Source organism: Benincasa hispida, chromosome 2, assembly GCF_027475165.1.
Source record: "Benincasa hispida cultivar pf3 chromosome 2, pf3_genome.v1.1, whole genome shotgun sequence".
NCBI classification, from domain to species: domain Eukaryota; kingdom Viridiplantae; phylum Streptophyta; class Magnoliopsida; order Cucurbitales; family Cucurbitaceae; genus Benincasa; species Benincasa hispida.
The window spans coordinates 61,932,882-61,955,411 of NC_143479.1; the positions used below are offsets into that span (position 1 = coordinate 61,932,882).

The window sequence follows — 22,530 nt, forward strand, 5'->3', positions numbered from 1 at the left end:
AGAAGATCAGCAGTGTTAATGGCAACCAAATTAACCTCCCAAAGAAAAATTTTGATCTTCTTCGGACAAGAGTCCTTCTAAATAACAAAGTAAAGATCAGATAAAAGCGGATCAACTGCACCTACCAAATCTTACATAAGAGATTTAACAGTAAACAATGAAGAAGAATCAAGGGGCCATAACCAAGAATCAAGAACAGGCAGCAGACAAGTGATGGGAAATGGAAGCTCATTCAATAATCACCAAATCATTGAGGTATTGAAAGAAACAAGCTAATTGATTAAGAGGGAGAAAACAGAATTAAAAAGGCCAGAAATCAACCTTAAGAAAGAAAAAAAATACAGGATTGGAGGAATCACAAAAAAAGAGCCAAATTAAACAGACAAGCAAAGAAGATCCCACAGCTGACTAGAACACCAAAGCCCAAAAGAGCAAACTGGAGAAGAGCAAGCAACACAAAACCAGCCACAACCAAAAAGCCCTAAAGCTCAAAGAGAGTATCCCTCAACTGAAATTTTTTAATAGGTCAATTTTTTCTATTTATTCGGTTTGTCATTGCTTGTATTCTTCTAATCCAAGTTCTCATTGGGTTTCTCATTGCTTGTATTCTTCTAGTCCAAGTTTTCATTATCATTCTTTTATGTTTCATTGTATGTTGAACACTAGACTCTTTTCATGTTATCAATAAAAAGTTTGTTTCCTATCAAAAAAAATAAAAAATCAAAAACCAAGGAAATTAATTCTTTTACATGCGAAGAATCAGCTTTAAGATTTTCCAACCAAATTAGAATCTGCAATAATATCTTCATCAACGAGAAGGCAACATTAAAAGCACTACCATGTAAGGAAGGATCGTTTACTAGTTACTTCTTCAACCAACTTTACCAACTTTGTAAAACTAACAAACTAATCTTTAACTTTCCCCATTACCTTCCCACAATTCTATTCATGAGTGATGAGTCATTTAGAGTGCTTAGGGCCCGTTGCCGGCCATGCTGTGCGAAATCCATATAAATCAAAAGTCTATCCTACAAGTTCTTAGAAGTGCTGATATTAAAGTATTTTCTGTAAAAGTGAATACTTTCTTCCTCCAAGACGGATCAATCACACGGTTCTGCAGCACCCACCAATTTGTTGTCCGCTCCCCTTCACTTTCTTTGCTGGACGGTATTCAAACACATGGTTGTGAACCCCAGTGTTAGGGATTTGAATCCCTCCTTGTCCACAACCTTGCGACGAGATGCGGACATTCCTCATGTTACAATTCTCTCCAATTCATTCCGAGGCAGGTTAGGAGAACTTCCAAGGTTTTCCTCGACTTTATACATGTCAAAAAACAATTTGATATGTCTAGACTTTTTTAGCCTATGCCTAAAGTGGGGGACTGGTCCCCCAGGGTGGTGTCAACAGAGACCCTCGTGGTATAATAGAATAATGGTAGTACTCTAATTGCCTAGCAAAGGCCCACCGTATTAATTATAGTCAAGAGGTCTCCTTACTATTTAAGGGGTTGAGGCAAGAAATGGCTTGATGAACAGTTTCATTCCAACTCTCACTTCAACTGAATAGTCAAGCCCAGTTCAAGATTGAATCATTTCCTGTGATTCAAAAGAAAAGAAGGAAGCAGACCAAGGGACATTAGAAATCATGCAGAAATGGTAGATTTGAAGGTCCTGAAAATGCTATGAGGGGTTTGAAAATGGCTAGCACCCAAGCTCAGATTGAAGCCACTGTAGTTCAGATGCAACCTGACGACTAAGTGAATATTAAATCCTTAACAAAATATTGGCTAGAGTAAGAAAGTGTAATCTCCATATCATATTGGAGAATGAATTTTAGCTAGTAGCTTTAATTTTGATTGAGAGAACATATAAGTTAGTCCAGATGTTTAGCATTAATAATTACGTGCAGTTAAAATTTTATTAGGATTAGCATGTCTAAAATATTCTTCGTCCAGAAGTTTATAATCCTCATTACATGCAGTTAAAAGATTTTGATTGAGAAAACATATAAATTAGTTTATATTTTTAGCATTATCAATTACATGCAGTTAAAATTCATTAGGATTATTAGCATATTTGAAATATTCTTCGCCCAAAAGTTTATACTTCTCATTACGTGGAGGAAAAACAATTTCCCAGACAAAAGTTAACCAAAAAGATCAGACCAAAAAAGATTTATTGTAGCAACGGATGTACGGTGGGAAAAGAAAGCAAACTACAATTTACATAGTTCCCGTAGATAGAGGATAATTTGATTTAATAAGGCAAGTTAAATAAAGAAAATAGTTACCTTTGGCCTTGCTACTAAACATTCCAGCCACGGCTGCCAGGCTTTCTTCACTCGTCTCATGGACCTACAATATTTACATCTTTTCATCAGTATTTAGTTCGACACTTTTGTCTTTTTATCGGTGTCAAATATTGTTTGCAGTTGGAAGAGATTATTTTTTTTAAAAGGAAACAATTCATTGATATAAGAGAATAGTGAGCAAAAGTCCAAAATACAAGAGGATTATACAATGAGTTAAATAACAACTGAATACCAAACGGATCAACTAGCACACCCGGGCATCTCAACTAGGTTGACACTTGGAAGAGATATTATTAACATCAAGTTTGCAGATAAAGTAATCATTCAGAGCCATGAGAGTTAGTAGAACTTAGTTCACTTGACCAATTTCTTTAAGATCTTGGTGTTTCCTTTTTCATAGTGCGAAATATTTCTTGGACATGAATGGCGACACAATGTTTAGGGTTGTGACTTTATTTTTCTTGTTATGTTAGTTTATCAGTGAATTAAAATACTCTATCGATAAAAGGTTAACCTATTGTATTTGAGCTTTTAAATAAGAATCCCGACTTGGTTTGAGTATTGTTGGAGCTCCATCTCTAAGATATTAGATATAGGCCATAGTGAAATTAAAAAAAGAAAAAACGATCTTCAATTAGTTTGCATAAAGGATTAGACATGATTACAGAAAGCATTTAGATTAATTATACCAACAAGAGGCATGAAAAACAATTGCAACCAGAAGTTGATCAAAATTTCTCTCTTTGCCACTGAAAATTCATTCATTTCTTTTTAGCCAAGCTTCCCACAGAATCATGAAACACCCATTAACAAAAAATAAAAATCCGTTATTTTCTCTCCTTCCAAGTTCCAATTGTGGCCGCACAAAATCTTTTATGTTCCAGAGAAGCATTCAAATATATGTAATACATATTAGCGACAGCCAGACAAAAGAGAAAGAAATGATCAGGTTCTTCCTTATTAGCTTTATATGTATATTCTAAACAAGAAAAAAAAAATCTTTTTTTTTTTTTTTTTTTTTTTGGTTTTCATTAATTGATGAAAAGGAAGAAAAACATTCAAGAATCCAGTCTCCCCAAAGGGATTGAAAGAAAGCAAAAAGCGAACCAATAGGACTAAAAGCTAACCCTTAGGAACAGGAAACACAAACAAAAAGAACAGATGCAAGAAAGACAATTTCATTAATTCAATGATGATGCTTGTTTCCTTTTCAAAAAGAAAGATGCAAGAAAGACAATACTTAATACAAAAAATACAAGGACGCCAAATGGTGGAGCCAGTGTCCTTGTGTTCATTCCTTTTCTCCTCTCAACCAATCTCAATTTCCCATTTAATCCATCTACCTTTTCCTTCGCCCCTTTATTAATTTATCACAGCCAAAAAGCTACCTCAAAAGGTGATAATGGTCGAGCAATTTATTAAATACCTGTACGTTGGACACAACTCGAGCAAGGGATTTAACAATGCCTTCAACAACATTTGTGTTTTTTGGATGCCTGCAAGACCAACGAAAATCAGTAATTAATATACTTTAAAATACACAGATGCCCCCCCCCCCCCCCCCCCCCAAAAAAAAAAAAAGAAAAAAAAGAAAACCTAAAAGAATCTTCCATGCTAAACCTTTATCCTCAAGTAATAATTGACATCTTTGTAAAAACAATTGAGAAAAATCCAATTTACTAATCAGGATGGAAAAATTCAATGATGGCTGAGAATTCCATTTTTTTGTAAAAGGATACGGGTCTCTTTATTATTGCAATATAGGAAGAGACTAATGCTCCAAAGTACAAGAGATTCAAAGAGCATAAAGAGCAAACAAGAAGGAAAAACCCATGTCTACTTGAAAAGAAAAACGAGTACATCTTTAGAAATGAAATGACACCCGAGACAAAAAACTGGTAAAAGTTAAAATGCTGGAAAAATAAAAGCCTGCCAATTAAGAAAAATGTCTTGAATTGAGAAGCCATCAAACTCTTTGTTCAAAGAGCACCAAGCCGACGCATTCCTTTTAGCTGAATCGAAGCGAAACTCCCAATTTTTCCTAGCATCATGGAAAATTCTCTGATTTCTTTCAAACCAAATATCAGAAAGCTTAGCTCTTTTGGGAAGATAGATTGAATTGCCTCTGAGACTATCACCAAAAACTCCTACAAAATTAAACATCTGAAAGAAAGACCACCAACACTTTTCTGCAAATGTGCATGAGAAAAAGAGGTCTTGTAAGTCTTCACCAGCCGAATAACATAGAGGACAAACAGAGGGAAGTAGGGTGGCTGAATGAAGCTTTCTTTGCAGAACCGTAGAGCAATTCAATAGGCCAAACAGCATAATCCATATCTGAATGTTCACTCTCCTTGGACATTTAGATTTCCAAAGAGCTTTGAAGAGGTAGATCTCCATAGGTGGCTTGGAAGAGAGGTGGGTTGAGAGGGACTTGACTGTGAAAAAACTTGAGGCTTCCAAGGACCAATGGCGACTGTCCGGGTTAGAAGAAACTGCCTTTTCTGATAAAGCAAGCAGCAGTGCTTGAAAGTGAGCCATCTCCTCTTCCTTTAGCAGCCTTCAAAAGGTGATGGACCAAGAGTTTAAAGAATGATCCCAATGTTCAGCTATAGAACCCCTTGGTAAAAAGGAGATCCTAAACAGAGATGGAAACAAAGAAGACAAAGGAGAATGGGAAGGCCAAGGATCTGACCAAAAGCTGACTCTATTCCCCTCTCCAACAGTAAAGGGAGCTAAGTTTTCAATCTTGGACCAGCTTTTTGAAATGTTTATCCATGGACTTCTCAAACTATTCCCATACTTCCCAGAAGTGTGCCAATCAAAAGGTCCTTCGCCGTGGATGTTGGAGATGATCCTTCTCCAGTATGCATTCTCCTCCATCATGTACCGCCAGCCCCATTTGGCAAGCAAAGCCGTGTTCTTAGCTTTGAGTCCTCCCAAACCAAGTCCTCCATTTAAAGTAGAACGAGAGACTAAACTCCATTTAGCCAAGTGATTAATTTTGCTTCCTTTATGGCCTTCCCAAAAGAAGTTTTGGATTAATCTTTCTAGGGAGCAAACCACTGAGTCTAGCATTGAGAAGATAGACATATAGTATATTGGGAGGTTTGATAAGATGGATGAACAAAGAGTTGCCCTGCCCCCTCTTGAGAGATTAAAACGTTTCTATTTATCCAGCTTCCGATGGACCTTTTCAACCACAGGCTGCCAAAAAGAGCATTGCTTAGGATAACCTCCAAGGGGTAAACCAAGATAAGAAATGGGGAGGGCTTCGGCCTTGCAATTAAGAATACCAGCCATCGTTGATAAGTCACTTTCTGCTACATTAATTCCATTGAGGGCTGACTTTTCCCAGTTAACCTTTTGACCAGAATACCATTCAAAGAGATTGATTGCTTTCTTTAGCTTTAGAAGCATTTCGTTCTCATATTTGCAAAAAATGAGAGTATCATCCGCAAACTAAAGCAATGGAACATGTATCCTCTCCTTACCAACCACAAAACCCTCATATACACCATTAACATACAGCTTTTCAATGATAGAGCTGAGCACTTCACTTAATAAGATGAAGAGGAAAGGTGACAAGGGATCTCCTTGTCTAATACCTCTTGAGGCAAGGAGACGACCTCGGGGTCTACCATTGATGATGATTGAGAATTTAGGGTCTTTAATGCAGCCCAAAATCCATAAGATCCATCGAGAGTCGAAATTTTTTGCAATTAAAATCTTCTCTAGAAATAACCAATCCACCCGGTCGAAGGCCTTCTCCATATCGAGCTTTAATATCCATCCCTTTTTCTTTTTTGCTCTGTAATCTTCCACTACTTCATTAGCAATCAAAACGGCATCAAGAATTTGTCTTCCTTCGATGAAAGCATTCTGAGATGGGCCGGTAATAGAATTCATTACTTTTTTCAATCTTCCTGCGATAACCATAGCCACTACTTTGTAAGTTAGGGTAGTAAGGCTGATTGGTCTGAAGTCCTTGATGGAGACTGCATCTTCTTTTTTTTGGATAAGGCAAATGAAATTTTCTCTTACACACGCGTTCAATTTGCCACTAGAGTGAAAGTCCTCGAAGAGCTTAGTAAAATTATCCTTGACTAAAGGCCAGAATCTTAAAAGAAACTCTGAGGTAAAGCCATCTAGACCAGGGGTTTTGTTTTTTCCCAAAGATTTGATGGCCAGAACAATTTCTGTTTCCATGAAGCATGTAGTGAGCATAGCATTCTGGACTTGTGAGACTTAGGGCCAATCTAAAGGGGCTGGTAAGTACCTAACACCTGGGAATTTGAAGTAGAGAGAATCATAAAAGTTTAGGATAATTTCTTCAACTTCCTTGGATGAGTTTGTAGGCATCCCTTGGTCATTGAGTAGCTCAATAATCTGGTTCTTCCTTTTCCTTGCTGCCAAAAACCGATGAAAAAACTAGAGTTTTCATCTCCCAATTTCAACCAATTCAACTTACATTTCTGTATTAGATCCCTTTCTTTCAGCATATATATTCTTAGCAATTCTGTTTTTAGCTTGGATATGTTTGCTGCTAACACTGAGTCCCCTCCCAAAGAGTCAATCTGAGCTTCCTTTTCAGCTAATTCCTTTGACAGGGCCATTTCATCTTTGTTTTGTACTTTTTGGAATTCAGCTAACCAAGTTTTTAGAGCTTTTTTGACCAGCCTTAAGTTTGCATTGATGACATAGCCTGGCCAACCCTTTATATTGCTGTTTTTCCATGATTTTTCAATGGAAGAGACACACTCTTTGTTAAGTAACTAGCTGTTACAAAATCTGAATGGAGATGGCCCCAATTAATAGTTCCTACACTTAGGGAGTAAAGTGAAATGATCAGAAAGAAGTCGTACCTGACGATTCACCTTTGAATTAGTAAACAATTCATCACATTCCTTGTTAATAAAAAATCTATCCAGCAGAGATTTTGAGTTAGAATTTTCTCCCCTGAACCAAGTAAATTTCCCATCTGATAAAGGAATCTCTAGCAGGTTGGCTGAATCGATGAAATCATTAAAAAGCTTCATGCCTTTGGTATATCTTCCAGCTGGTGATCGTTCATGACTCCAACGGGTTAGGTTAAAATCCCCTCCTAAGCACCAATCATCAGGGCAGTACCCTGCAATGGCTGAGAGCTCTGGCCATACATATTTTCTCTCCTTATAATCAACCGGTCCATAAACATTAGTAACCCAGCAGACTTTCTTACATAAGGTACGACATTTGATTGTCAGGGAGTATCCCCCTTCAAGGGATTCTACAACTTCAATTTTGCTGCTATCCCACATTGTTAATAAACCACCAGATTTTCCAAAAGAATCCACTGATTCCCAACCAATTTCCTTAGAAGGCAGCATCTAAACTCTCCTTCGACTCCTGAATAAGGACTACATCTAGATGTAAGCTTTTGAGCAGCCTTCTAATTGCAATTCTCTTATTTAGGTTTGAGCAGCCTTCTAATTGCAATTCTCTTATTTAGGTCTTTAAGACCCTTGTATTCCATGAAAGAATCTTCATTAGCTGGAAAGTGGGAGGAGGCTGTCAGGGAAGGGAGTTTTCAGACCAAAATGAATCCGCAATCCTTAACTATTGAGGATAGGTGCTCTGGAATTTCTGGAGGCTGAACTGAGGAGGAGTGAGGAGAACAATGCTTCAAAGATGTATCCTTTTCTTCAATAGATAATAAAGTCTGGAGGTCTAATCCAAGGGCAGAATCTTGGAGCCTTTCATCTTGATTCGAAACAGGGCAAAATTCCAATTCAACACTGCTTACACTGAACGGTGAGTCGAATTCCCGAATCTCTAAACTTCTTGGCTTTAGAGGGGTGCAGGGTAATCCCCTAATGAAAGTGTTGCTTGACTCTGGAATTTTGAAACTGGAGTGATTGAAATGCAGAGTTTGAGGGCTGGGGAAGGTTTTATTTAAAGTTGGAGAGGGGAGTTGGATTTTGGTGCAACATACCTCTAGCAAGTCATGGTTACTTTCACTCTGCACTAAAATGGAAGGATCAGAAGCCTCATTTTCTGTCGATAAGGACCTATCTTGAAGACCTGTCCATTTATTTTTGAAGGATGTTTTCTCCAAGTGAAGACATTGGAGAAGTGGGCCCGAATGATTGATTGGTTTTGTACTGGAGAATGGCAGCTTGGGGGACTTCCAACGTGGCTGGTAATAATATCGGAGGCTGAAATAACAACATTGTTGACCTGTCCTTCTTTATAAGACTTTTCAAATACCCCTGATTTATTGGGGGATACAAAGACCGATTCGTTTAAAGATTTTCCTTGGCCTTCATGCTGCTTTTCTGACGTGTTGAAAACAATTTGGGAGGGAGATGGATCGGCTGAAGGGCTGATAAGGGGTTGTGACTTTTCCTCTTCTTCCTCTTTATTAAATGAATTGCTGGAGACAACTTTATTTAATACTTGAACGGCTGAAATCTTCTCTCTCATCATTAAAGACGAATCTTCATTTTTATTTGTGACGTTTCTTCTTCCTTTCTAACTATCAACTGGTTGACCTTTCCCTTCGTCTGCTGTGTTTGGCCGGAAAAAACTCACCGAATTGGCATTCGACTGTTGAACATTTTCCATTGGAGTATTGGGGTTCCTCGAGTAGCTTGGAATCGACTGGTAGGAAGCTAAAAAGGACCAATCTGAATGTAGGGCCAGTGAATCAACCCCTTCATCCTTCAAAGCTTGATTTAAACGTAAAATATATAAAGGATTTGAGAACTCATCAATAGAAACTTCACCGGAGTTAATAACAGGGGGATCCGAGCACTTTATATCCCCAAAATTTAAGTAAATACTACCATGTATGTTTAACTTCTATAGTCGCCGGGATGAATCCACATAAATTCCTTTTAACTCTGATTTTGGATTCTTGAATATTAATGAGGTTGAGGGTCTCAGCAGCTATACATTCCAGACCACCAAAGTAGGCACCAATAACTTCAAAAGTACTTCTGTACCAAAAATCCAGGGGAAGATTTTTTATGCTCAACCAGCCCCCAAAGCCTTTTATAACGTTGGCCTTCCATGCTTTTTTGGATTCCATTTTTCAAAACGAAGGTGAAAGGGGCCAAATTGTTGCCACTGTCCAACAGACTCGATCAATTCACCAAGGTCACCTTGTTCAATTCTGATTAGAGCCATATCTGCATGCAGGGGATTTAAAATGACTTTGGAGTTGAAGGAGCCTCTCAACACACTTGCTATTTCCTTCCATATTATGAACAAAAAGCCTTGCTACTAACCATAGATTATGGAAGTCTTCTTGAAGGACATCAGATTCCTTTTTAACCCAGAAGCAGGGCTTGCTCTGTTTCTTCTTGCTTGGGGCAGCGGACTGAAGGATGTTTGAGTAGACTGGTCTGGTAATGAATCGATGGAGGGTTTTTACCTTTCACTACTCTGAGAAGCTTTTTGTTGAAGATGCTTGAAGATTATCTGGTATGCTTCCAGAAGATGGAGGGTCTGAAATAGAGTGGCTCACCATTTCCTTAAACTCAAGCCACCCTGTCACACCATTGTCGTAAGGGATATGAGCATTTGTTCTGCCTCCTGAGGAAGGCCAGAATGCGCATTCAATGAATCATTGCTTCTTGCTTTGAAACTTAGTTAGGATGAAGCCCTGATCCACTCTTTCCTTAAGGAGGAAAAATTTGAAAGTTGGCCCATTCAAAAGTCTCCCTAAGCTAACATCCATCCATCGTGCAGCTTCTGAAGAGAGGAAAGATTTTTTACCACGCTTCAAATCTTCCAAACGGAAACCATTCTTTTCCTTCCACATACAAAAATAATGATCTGAAATGCGACAACTTTTTAGTTCCATGGAGTTGCGAAAACAGGGGTGATTGGGTCAAATGCAGAGGCGAGGTTTAGCTAAAACAGGGGTGAAGGGTTCTAGAGGCAGAGAAGGGGATGAGAGGGGAAGAGAAAGGGAAGAAAGGAGTAGGAACAGGCCGGAGTGGAGGGGACTGGGATTAGGAAGGGGTAATCGGGAAGAGAAGGTGATCACCAGAGGGCTTGAGGAGGGAAAGGGGAGGAGAGAGGAGAGAGCATTTTTCTTTCGCACCTCAAAACCATTTGTTGTCCAAGTGTGACTTTGTTGAAATCGTGTGCGACCATCCTAAACATCTTTAGAATTCAATGGTATTTCCCAGCCTGAGAATTCTATTTCTAAAGAAAAAAAGTGTCGACTATGTAACAACCAAATCATCACAATTCTTTTTACATTTAAAAGATTAGAAAAAGTTGGCTAAAGGGCCTTGGAAATATATTGACAAAGTAAAAGTACATGTTTATAGAAATATCACTCACAATGCCGGTAGGGAAAACAAAACTCAGTTTATGATGGATTCATGGATGGATAATCTGATTCTTAATGATGAATCTCCATCCTTATTTGCTTTGTCGCTTAAAAAGGAAGCCTCCATTGCGAAACCATGTTCGACACAGACACTCTATCAGGGAATCTATGGCTGGAACGTGACCTCCCCCCCACCCCCCTCAATTCAAGGATAAAGAAAATTCTTGGAAATGGAAGCTGGAAAAAGAAGGCTCTCTCACCACAAAATCATTTACAAAATCTTTGATATCAGTTGGAAACAGTGGTTTTGAGGAACTCTACAAAACTAAATGGAAAGACAAATAAAAAGTCAGGCGCTATTGGTTAAATGGGGGTGGAAGTTAATGTCAGATTCTAATTCCCTTTGGTCTAAGTTGGTTCGTGGCATTCATGGAAACACTCCACATAACTGGCCCACTTCTGGAAAGTTTGGAAAAAGTTTGCAAAGCCCCTTGATTAGCATTTCTAAAATTTGGCTTCCATTTGAATCTTTTGCAACATTCAAAGATTCCAAAGATCCTCGCCGACGCCAACCAAAAAAGAAGTATTACTATTTATCAATTTATTTTATTATAGTGTTGGGATACCACCTGACGATAAAACTCAAAGAACACGAAAATAGAAATAGATTGCAATATCAAGAAAAGTTACAATATACTAATAGCTTTCCAAGAGGACCATCTCTCTCCCAAAGTACCACAACGGAAACTCTTACCAAAATCATCCACACCCTCCAAGGTCCATAGTTCCCTTTATTTATAGCCAACTGCCAAGACACCACTAGTTAATTACCTATTATGCCCCTTACTAGTATCATACAAATCTTACCCATATATCTCGATATCCATGACTAGTACTCTCGCAGATATTTTACAATATTTTCCATGAGAACCAAATAAATTTGTTTAATTATTTTAATGTAGCATATACAGAGACTTTTTTTCCCCCTCAAACAAAACTTTTCATTGAAATAATGAAAAGAGGTTAATGTTCAAATACAAAGACTTTAAATTTTATGAGCATGCATTTTCTATTTCGTATTTAATGTACAATATAAAAAATAAACTGGAGTTAGTAAGCTTACATATCAAAGTTCTGGAAAAGAACCTGCAAAGTTCTAGCCTCCATGCAAAAACCCTATTAATATTGACAAAATCCAATTATTAAACTTCTAAGTTCTACCCAATATATATATCAAAGACAGAATTCAAACCACAAATTCATATGTAATCTACTTAGTTATAGTTACCCTCAAATTTTCAAGAACAAGAATCCTATGCCACAATGGTAGATCAAGAAAAGTAACCTTCAATAGCATACTGAGGAAAACCTGCATTTGGTAAAAGGGAAAACCATAGTTATACAGTAGATTTAGATTCTGTTTATGTCTAAGCTTTAATGTAGAATAATGGGGAAACATTAAAACATTGTTCAAAGCATTTCCATAAAAAGCTCAATATCGTATTGCTTGTCTACAACAAAAGTGACAAGAATATAGGTACCACAAAAAAACAAACAAATAAAATAAAAAAGATGGATATGAAACTAAAAACTCAGTTCACTTTTCATTGAATTTCTTGATATATATATTGATGAAAAATAGAGTAGGGAAAAGAAAGTAGCACACCAAGAATTTACGTGGAGAACCCTAATTGGGGAGAAAAACCACGGGATAAGGGAATTATTATTAGAAACTGATACAATGGAATACAGTAGACCAACAGCTTAAATAGAGAACAGGGAAACCCTAGGGTACAATGAAAAAGACAAAATTGCCTAGAGCGCAAAACCCTAATTTCAACACTCCCCCTCAAGTTGGGGCATAGATGTCAATAAGTCCCAACTTGCTCACACAAGCGTCAAACAACTATCTAGAAAGCCCCTTTGTTAGGACATCTGCAATTTGTTGATTGGAGGGAATATAAGGAACACAAATGTTGCCACTATCGAGTCTTTCATTGATAAAGTGCCGGTCAATCTCCACATGCTTTGTTCTGTCATGTTGAACAGGATTGTTTGCTATGCTTATGGCTACTTTATTATCACAATAGAGTTTCATTGGGCTGGTATGCTCTTGATCAAGGTCTTTCAAGACTTTTCAAGTCAGATCTCTTCACAGATTTCCTGACTCATGGCCCTATATTCTGCCTCAGTACTGCTTCTGGCAACAACACCTTGTTTTTTGCTTCTCCAAGTAACAAGAATGCCCCACAATGGTACAATATCCTGTTGTTGATTTTCTGTCTACTACAGATCCTGCCCAATCAGCATCGGTGTAAGCTTCGATACATCGTTTTTCAGTTTTCCTGAACATCAAGCCTTTCCCTGAAGAAGTTTTCAGAAATCTCAAAATGCGCTCCACTGCCCTCATGTGTTCTTTGTATGGTGACTGCATGAACTGACTTACCATACTTATTGCATAAGAGATGTCGGGTCTAGTATGAGAAAGATATATTAATTTCTCAACAAGTCGCTGATATCTTTCTTTGCTCACTGGAACACTTTTACTCATATTACTTAACTTTGCACTGGCTTCTATAGGGGTATCAACTGGTTTGCACCCTGTCATACTTGTTTCCTTGAGCAGGTCCAGAGTATACTTCCTTTGGAAAACTGAAATTCCTTCTCTTGATCGAGCTACTTCCATTCCGAGGAAGTATCTTAGTTTTCCAAGGTCCTTGATCTCGAATTCCTCAGCCATCTTTGCCTTCAATCGGTCAATCTCTGAGGTATCATCACCTGAAATAACAATGTCATCAACATAAACAATCAAAACTGCGATTTTCCCGGATACAGACCTTTTAGTAAACAGAGTATGATCAGAATGACCCTGTTTATATCCTTGAGATTTTACAAACATAGTAAATCTGCCAAACCAAGCCCTTGGTGACTGTTTTAGCCCATATAAGGACTTTCTCAATCTGCAAACTTGGTGATCAAACTGTTTCTCAAATCCTGGAGGAGGACTCATGTAGACTTCTTCCTCCAGTTCTCCATTGAGAAAAGCATTCTTCACATCAAGCTGGTGAAGCTCATATAGAAAGGAGGACCCAAACTGTATTTAGCTTTGCAACTGGCGAAAAGGTCTCTGAATAATCAACCCCAAACGTCTGAGTAAAACCCCTAGCCACTAATCTTGCTTTGTATCTGTCAACAGTTCCATCGGGCTTATACTTTATTGTGAATACCATTTACATCCGACTGTTTTATGACCACTTGGAAGATTGACTTGATCCCACGTATGATTTTTCTCGAGGGCTTTCATTTCTTCCATGACTGCTGCTTTCCATTCAGGACTTTCCAATGCGGTGTGTATACTTTTTGGTATCACCACTGTGTCTAGGCTTGTAGTGAGGGCCTTGAACTCAGGAGATAAATTACTATAGGACAAGTAACTTTGCAACGGATATTTAGTACATGATCTCGTACCTTTCCTCAGGACAATCGGAAGATCAAGGGATTCATCTTTATTTTCTTCTGACATACTGCATTCTCCCTCCAGTTCTGTTATTTTCCCACTCTCAACATTTTTTCCAGCGGGAATAAGAGAGGCTTCTTTTCCAAGTTCTACCGTGTCCTCAAGAGACACACTCATTTGTCTCTGCACCATCATCAACCTCAATCACATCCTTGCTGGCATTATCTTTCCTGCTTTTGCTCTCAACATTTTCAACACAAGCATCAGTGTTATCACATTTATTATCATGATCAGGGATAGGACTACTAGTACCTGAAACTGATCTCTGTTCAGACTCATGAACTGGAGCCGGAGAGATGACAGGTGGCATTATTTTCTTCCTGAGATTCTTTCTATAGTATGTGATCCAAGGGACTTGTTCAGTTGGGAAGATGGGTGCGTTGGTGTTGACACTGACATCAAGGATGGGTTCAGGTTCAGGTAAGGTAGAAAGACTGAGACCCCAATTGGTTTCTTCACTGGAATGCTCCCCCTGAAGAGAACCATTGGGAAAGAATGGATGATCTTCAAAGGTCACATCCATAGAGACAAAGTATTTCTTGGAAGGAGGGTGATAACACTTGTACCCACGCTGATGTAGAGGGTATCCTACAAAAACGCATTTTTGTGCTCGAGGGGTAAACTTGGTACGGTTAGGCCCGTGTGCATGGATGAACACCACACAATCAAAGACACGAAGGGGTATATCAGAAAGAAGTCTGGAGTTTGGGTAAGACTCTTTGAAATAGTCTAATGGGGTTTGGAATTTTAGGACCCGGGATGGCATGCGATTTATTAGATGGGCTGCTGTCAGGATGGCATCACCCCACAAATAAGAGGAAAGAGAGGTAGACAACATAAGAGAGCGGGCAACTTCGACTAGGTGACGGTTTTTCCGTTCGGCCACTCCATTTTGTTGAAGAGTGTACGCACAGGAACTCTGATGGACAACACCTTTGGAGGTAAGGAATTCTCGTAAGGTGTTACTAAGGTATTCTCGACTATTATCACTTCTGAGAATAGCGATTTTAGCGTTGAACTGGGTTTCTATGGAATTGTAAAATTGTTGGAAAATTGAAGTGACTTCTGATTTATCTGTCAGCAGGAAAACCCAGGTTAGACGAGTATGATCGTCAATAAAGGTTACAAACCAACGCTTCTCAGTTATGGTAGTGACTGGTGAAGGACCCCAGACATCACTATGGAATAGAGTAAATGGTTTAGACGGCTTATAGGGCTGAGAAGATAAAGAAACACGAGGCTGTTTTGTCTGGACACACACATCACATTTCAATTTAGAGATATTAATATTGCGAAAAAGATGAGGGAACAAATAGTTCATATACTGGAAATTAGGATGGCCAAGACGATAATGCCACAACATATAATCAGTTTCAAAAATGGAAAAATGAGAAGAAAACAAACTAGTCCTATCACATAGCCTAAAAGAAGCTTCTTCAGTAAGGAAATAGAGTCCCCTGTCATGCCTGGCAGTACCAATCGTCCTCCCCGAGGTCAGATCCTAAAACACAACATCATCAGGTGAGAAACTAACACAACACTTCCAATCTCTTGTTAGCTTACTAATAGATAATAGATTGTAAGACACTTTTGGCACATGCAACACATCTTGGAGTACTAAGTCGGCAAAAGGTGACACTCGTCCTTTTCCAGCAACAAGAGCAAAGGACCCATCTGCAATTCTGATTCTTTCATTTCCAGTACCATGTTGATAAGATAAAAATTTATCAGAAGAGCCAGTGAGGTGATTTGTGGCTCCTGAGTCTAATATCCACGGTTTATTACCAGTTATACTCACAAGACCAAAAGATTGAAAAGTACCTGTATGGGCGATTGCACTTACACCCACTGTAGTAGTGTTCTGAGTAGTTTAGTCTGAGTATCTTCAGTAACAGATTCATCTACGAGAGCCCGACTTAGCTGTCATTTCTTACAATTACGCGATCGGCCGTGGAGTTTCCAGCACGGATCTTTAGTGTGCCAGGATTTCTTGCAATGTTCACACACTGGGGGCGGCTTACTGTTCTATTTATCTTGTATCGGGCCTGATGTTTTGAAAGCAGTGGAATCTATTGGTGTTATAGGTGTACTGTTCATGGCTCTCGACCTATCTTCTTCCAGGTGAACTTCTGAACAGACCTCCATTAGGGATGGTATAGGTCTGGTCCCCAGTATACGACTGCACACTGTATCAAATTTAGAGTTGAGACCTGCAAGAAAGTCATACACGCGATCCGTTTCTTCAGACTAATAATATAACACTCCACAAGGACAGTTCCAGATCATCTCACGGCAAAAATCCATCTCTTGCCTTACAGAGATAGCTTGTTAAAGTAAGCGGTAACGTCTATTGTTCCTTGTTTGCATTCATGGACCTGCTTACGTAGAGTATACAAACGTGAGGCATTCTGTCTCCTGGAGTAGAGTTTCTGGACTGTCTCCCAAATATCACAGGCTGTAGCTGCATACAATAAAAATTTTCCAACCTGAGGTTCCATACTGCCAATCAAAATTGATCTCAACAAAAAATCCTCTCCTTTCCACATTCGCTCTTGGGGGTCACCGATCATTGGTTTTGGTATTTCACCTGTCAGATATCCAAATTTATGATGGTCCTCAAGAGTCATTTTAATAGATTGGGACCAAGAGAAGTAATTATCACCATTCAACTTTCCCCTATAATAATTCCAGAAGAATTGCCTATAGTTCCAGAACATAAATTTGAGGAGTAAGTAGGGAACGAAGTTACCAAGTTTTCAGGATATGGATTTAGATCTGATTGGATCTTGGATTTCGATCCCATGGCTTCCCCAATAGCAGCAAGCTACTGTTGAAACACCTTGTTCTGTTGTTTAATCTGCAACTGCAACTGGGTAACTCGATCTTTGATTATATTTCCTTGGTCCTGGTGGTATAATGAAGACTCGCCCCCTCCAAACTCATCCATACTCGGCGAAAACTGCCCCAGTCGATTGCTCATACCTGGTTGGAAAATACCCATACCTCTTTCATCTGTCCTTTGGTGCAGCAAAGACTGGGATGAGGCTCCGATCTAAGAGGAGAAGGCCGACGGCACTCTCGAAGGACGGAAACTTGACTGATCGGCATCGAGCATCACAGTCCAGCACCGGAAATAGCAGATCAGAGCTCTGGCATCGCAGATCTGGTCCAGTCGACGCTGGGTATAACAGATCGATGCTCCACAGCTTCGGTCGGCATCGTCTGGGACCGGACGGACCGGTTTCACGTGGCTGGTCACTGGTCGACCTCCTCTGCGCGCGTCTGAACCGGAAAAATCCCATCGTTCGCGTGCAGCTGATTCAAACAGGTAACGTGCGGTTGGGTGTTGCGGCTTGTGGTTGGGTCTTCGAGGGAGCCGGCAGTTGGGACTTCGAGGGAGGCAGCTGGCTCGACAGAAACAGTCGACGATGGGTAGGGCGGCAGCAGCTGGTCTTCACGGAAGTGGGGAAGAAGGGTTTGAAAGTATCTATCAATGGTTTTTTGGATAACAGTGGTTATATCTGGGTTATTGGTTTGGGATTCTCCTATTGGATTTTCTTCAATGGTGGCCAGGGTTTCATCTCCATGCTCTGATACCAGGATGAAAAATAGAGTAGGGAAAAGAAAATAGCACACCAAGAATTTACGTGGAAAAACCCTAATTAGGGAGAAAAACCACGGGATAAGGGAATTATTATTAGAAACTGATACAATGGAATACAGTAGACCAACAGCTTAAATAGAGAACAGGGAAACCCTAGGGTACAAAACCCTAATTTCAACATATATATATCTGTGCACAAGTATATAACTAGAAACTCAATAATGAGTTCAAAATAGTGATTTTATTATCATATTATATTAAAAATGGAAAACCTCTATAAGGAAAAACAAAAATCTCGATATATGAATATAGACATTTGGCTTTAGTGGGTGGAGCCTTGGAAATCCATCCCTTCTGCAAAATCTCATAGGAGCTGCAAGCAAATTCAAAATTGGCACTTTGCAGTAGGTTGTAATCATGAATCTTAAGAGAAATTCTGGATTACTGATCAGCCACTAAAAGTAATGCTCTCAGGCTACAACTCCAAAAGTATGTTGTAAGATGACAACTAGAGGGAACCTTCAGCTCATGGGAGCTTCCAACGGAAGGGAAGCCATTACATTGGATAACTCTTCTTTCCTTGTACAAGCATTGTTGGTCTTGCAGCCAAAGAGAACCCAGAGTTTAGGTGCTGACCATCTAGTACCTTACCAATCGATCGGTCATCTTACATTTAAGAGGAGAGTGAAAATCATTCAAGTCTAAGCACATGTCTAAGACCCTATGGAAGCAAAGAATTCCTATGATCAACTTTTAGGACTATAGTCCTAAGAGGTGTAAAAAATACGAATAAGAAAAGACATCCCTACAACTCTCTTTATCCCTTGTGGTGTATCGTTTGTGAGAAGATGAGAAAACTCTATTCCATTCACTATAGAGATATATAACAAGAAGAATACAAGGATAACCTAAGTAAGAGAAGGTAAGAAGACAATATTGTTTTTTAAAGGAAACAAATATTTTCATTGAAATATTGAAAAAAGATTAATGCTCAGAAGTACAAAGAACAATCATCTGTACATGCTCCATTTGATGCTTCCATAAAGATGTTTCTTAATGGTTCTCCAGTCTTCACGTTTCCCATAGATACTCAACATTGTTGTACTTTGATGGAACTCGAGTCTGGAATTAAAATTTTATTCAAAATGTCTCCAACTTACAACCAGCCGGCAACACAATTAACTATCCTCCTAAAATAAAGGTCTTGAGACCAAATTACAAAAAATGGTTCTTCAAAAACTAGAACTAAAATACAGAAACCAAGGAACCAAGTACGTAAGCCTTAGAAAACAAATAACTACCCCAAGAATAACCAAGAAACACACAAGACTTGCATCATATTTTCTTACATATAAAATGACAGACGACCTCAATGTATTTAGTCCACTTATGAAATACAGGATCAGATGCAATAATGAGGAGATGTTCGATTATTATACCACAATTTGGTTGGTGTTTTGGAGCTCCCATTGGTTATCTTGTGGTTGTTGCTCTCGGTTTCTTTGCTGTTGAAAAAGCTTAGGTCTCCTCACATTGTCTTTTAGCCTTTCATCTCATAGAATTGTGTGATTGCTCTAAGTTTTCTGGAATTAGAAGATTTGTTGCTCTAGGCCCGTAAATAAGCATCCAGCACTTTTCCATAAGCTCCGGTTGAAATTTACTTTTTGGTAGTGTTTCAGTCACTGTGTGTTTCTTTTTGGTTGTTGCAGCTCCTTTTGGAGTGGTTAGTGGAGAATCAAGATAACCATTCACTCCAGTATAAATAGTCATTTTTTATTCTTGTACTGTGAGAGAGATTGATTGGGATTGTTTGAGCAACTCATGACCTCTTGTCCTCTCCAACAAACCAAGGGATTGCGCAGCGTGAAAACCATCGACGATAATACGCCTTGTCTTCCATCTTCACCTCAGCCTTGATTTGCAAGCTCTAAAGATTTTTGGTTCAAAGAAGGTGGGATTATTTGAAAAATCCATTGTTCTTTAGCAGATTTATTGTTCTCTCAGCTGACCTCTATTTGCTTGATTTATCTCTAAAGTTCTTGATTTTGCTTCTTTCTCTGAGTTCTTGATTTTTCCTTTTTGCTTCCTTTATTCTCTCTCACCCCCTTTGTAAGTTGTACCCCTTTTAACATTTTTCTTTTCATTATATCAATGAGTTATTGCTTGTTTAAAAAAACATATAAATAAGAACTGAAACAGTTGACAGAAAGTCAGACACATATGAAGCAGTCAAGTCTTGGTATTGAAATCTGTGAACTAATTAAGGTTGGATATGCGTATACCAGGAGTTAAGGATGTTAAACAATAACAAAACAACAATTAATGAAGTTCATATCCAAATTTTCATGTCACAATTAAAAAGTTTATTCTCATAAAACAGACCTCACATTCAGTGATGAGGGATGTACTATATAGTCTGATTATATGGGCAACTGACCGCAAGACCAGTCGTCGAAAATAAGGCTCCCCAGCTTCCCCTTCAAGCTAACATGACATGGGAAGGGGCAAAAGGAAGCCAATCATTACCAAGATCTCAACAAGAATGGCTATCAAATTTAAAGATTTATTAAACAAATTATCCAAATTAATTACCTCCACATTTGTACGAAGTGATGTCATGAGAAGGGAACATATCTGATGGCGCAAAACCTGTTTGATTTTTAAGCAATCCTTTCAGCTTTAAACCTTACATTAAAAAAAAACAAAAAAAAAAACACAGATAAATGCAAAAAGATAGATTTCTAAGGTAAGCAATAGTAATCACCTGTTCATATGGAACTAATATCCTGAAAACAGCAACATAATTTGACAAAATGAACCTACAAGCAACAAATAAAAATTAAGAAAAAGAACATGAAGAAAGGAAACTCATTAAATTAGTGAAGAATTATGATGAGACTCCATGTACGAGTATAGAAGTATCTCTTGTATGATCAACGATTCCAATTCCAAAAAGATCACAGCCATTTCAGAAAAACACACATCCAAACTCCTAACACGGGGACTTGTAAAAATGGAAAGAGATGAAAGAATTAGACTTTGATTTCCATAATGCAGAGAACAAATCTTTTCATAAAGAGGAGGAAACAGCCCTTGCTACATAACGAATTCACTGTGAATGTGCCTGAAGCCTTCAAAATCCATTTCCTTGAATCATCATTAAACCCCACTTGAGTAATTGATGATGCAGCTAGTAGATTTTTTTTTTTTTTTTTTTGAAAAGGATCCCAAACTTTTCATTAAGAAAATGAAATGAGACTAATGCTCCAAAATACAAAGAAACCGCTTACAAAAAGTACAAAGGAAACTATAACGATACCAAGAAAAGTAACTAGAAAGCAACATTAAATCTCCCCGAACTCCATAAAACCCTTGAAACTTTCTGAAAGAGAGCACCATGATGAGGTTATTAAATGAGCTAAATCAAACCACTCAAAATGTAAACAAGAAGATCCCTGAAATATACGCTGATTTTGTTCCATCCGTAACTTGACAGGAGACCTTTGACTGCATTACTTCACAATAAATATACATTGGAGCATGATCCATGATTTTCATAATCAAACTAGGCAAAAAATCATTTCTTGATTTGTGTGTGCATCCTTGAGCAGGGGCCATGCAAATCTTTTCTGTATCATTCCAATTTTATCAGATGTCCCTGAAGAGGATAACCGAATCGATACAACATTAGTAAGCGGGAAAACAAAATTTCAAAAAGTGTTTATTGATCATCCCTCGATGGTCTTTGAAAAATTCAAAAAGGCAGAATTTACAGCAGCACCTATCGCTTGGAATTCTCCCATTACTCAAGCCGAAATTGTATTAAATAACAATATGGAAGCTGAAGTTGGTCATTCTCCCTTCAAAAGAAATCAGTAGATCAGAATTCTCTAATACCAGAAGCCTCCCCGACTACTCAGAAGACTATTGTAAGCAGAGAGATCGAAGTCCCCTCGATTACTAAAAGGTGTACTCATCTTTTCAAGCCATTTCTAAACATTTTGCACGAAAACGAAGATCCTTTATCAAATCAAGGTCCTTTATTGCAAATTCGGATCTTCTCGAGGAATGTTGTGTTAGGCTTCAACTTCCCAACAGCAATACGGAAAGGTCAGTTAATTTAAATTCTAAGCGAAATTCTTTTGTTCATTCAGTCAACAAAGTATCGGACCCAAATATCTCTTTTGTGCAAGGTACTTCAAGCAATGATTCATACAATTCAAGAAGTCTCTCACAAGAAAACGATGAAGAGTCAATTGCAAGTGTGAGCAGTGAGGAATTTGAAAACGAAGATTCGGAAGAAGAAGACGAGGCCAATGAAGATTTAGTTGGAATTGACAGGGCATTGGTTTATCTATTCCAAGAAGAAGAAAAACAGGGGACAGAAAAGGAAGAAGGATTCATTTTTGGCCCTCTCAACAAATCCGACATACCTCGGGAGTTGCATTCTATATAGGAAGATTGTGATATTACCCTTGGATGAGCAGGGGTTTTACATTGATTCTAGACCCATCAGCTTAACCACTCTTGTCTATAAGATAATAGCCAAAGTTATCGTGGAGAGACTTAAAAAGATCATGCCAAGTATAATAACCCCTACACAAAGTGCATTCATTGAGAGACAAATTCTAGATCCGAATCGTATTGCAAACGAGGCAGTGGAGGATTATATATCCAAATCCGACAAGAAAAAAGGTTGGATATTAAAACTTGATCTAGAAAAAGCCTTCAACAAAGAACATTGGGAGTTTCTTGAAAAAGTTCTTCATG

General features: G+C 38.5%; 1 protein-coding gene and 1 non-coding gene across 4 annotated transcripts in view; both read right to left on the bottom strand.

Moving 5' to 3' along the window:
• Nucleotides 1-22,530, bottom strand: part of LOC120071257 (ARM repeat superfamily protein) — a 59,828-nt gene that overhangs the window by 24,452 nt on the left and 12,846 nt on the right. For all 3 annotated transcript variants that reach the window (XR_016527770.1, XM_039023416.2, XM_090310897.1), the window contains 7 exons: nucleotides 20,525-20,579; nucleotides 20,353-20,409; nucleotides 20,143-20,244; nucleotides 11,928-12,008; nucleotides 11,763-11,815; nucleotides 3,740-3,809; nucleotides 2,293-2,356 (listed from right to left, as the gene is read on the bottom strand). Coding sequence is in view for 2 of the 3 variants with exons in the window: in XM_039023416.2 (XP_038879344.1) it covers nucleotides 2,293-2,356; nucleotides 3,740-3,809; nucleotides 11,763-11,815; nucleotides 11,928-12,008; nucleotides 20,143-20,244; nucleotides 20,353-20,409; nucleotides 20,525-20,579 (482 nt within the window). In the remaining variant the exon portion in view is untranslated. The remainder of the gene's footprint in view (nucleotides 1-2,292; nucleotides 2,357-3,739; nucleotides 3,810-11,762; nucleotides 11,816-11,927; nucleotides 12,009-20,142; nucleotides 20,245-20,352; nucleotides 20,410-20,524; nucleotides 20,580-22,530) is intronic.
• On the bottom strand, nucleotides 21,332-21,429 carry LOC120072419 (U6 spliceosomal RNA). The gene has a single exon (XR_005480478.1). It is a non-coding gene; the product is annotated as a U6 spliceosomal RNA (small nuclear RNA).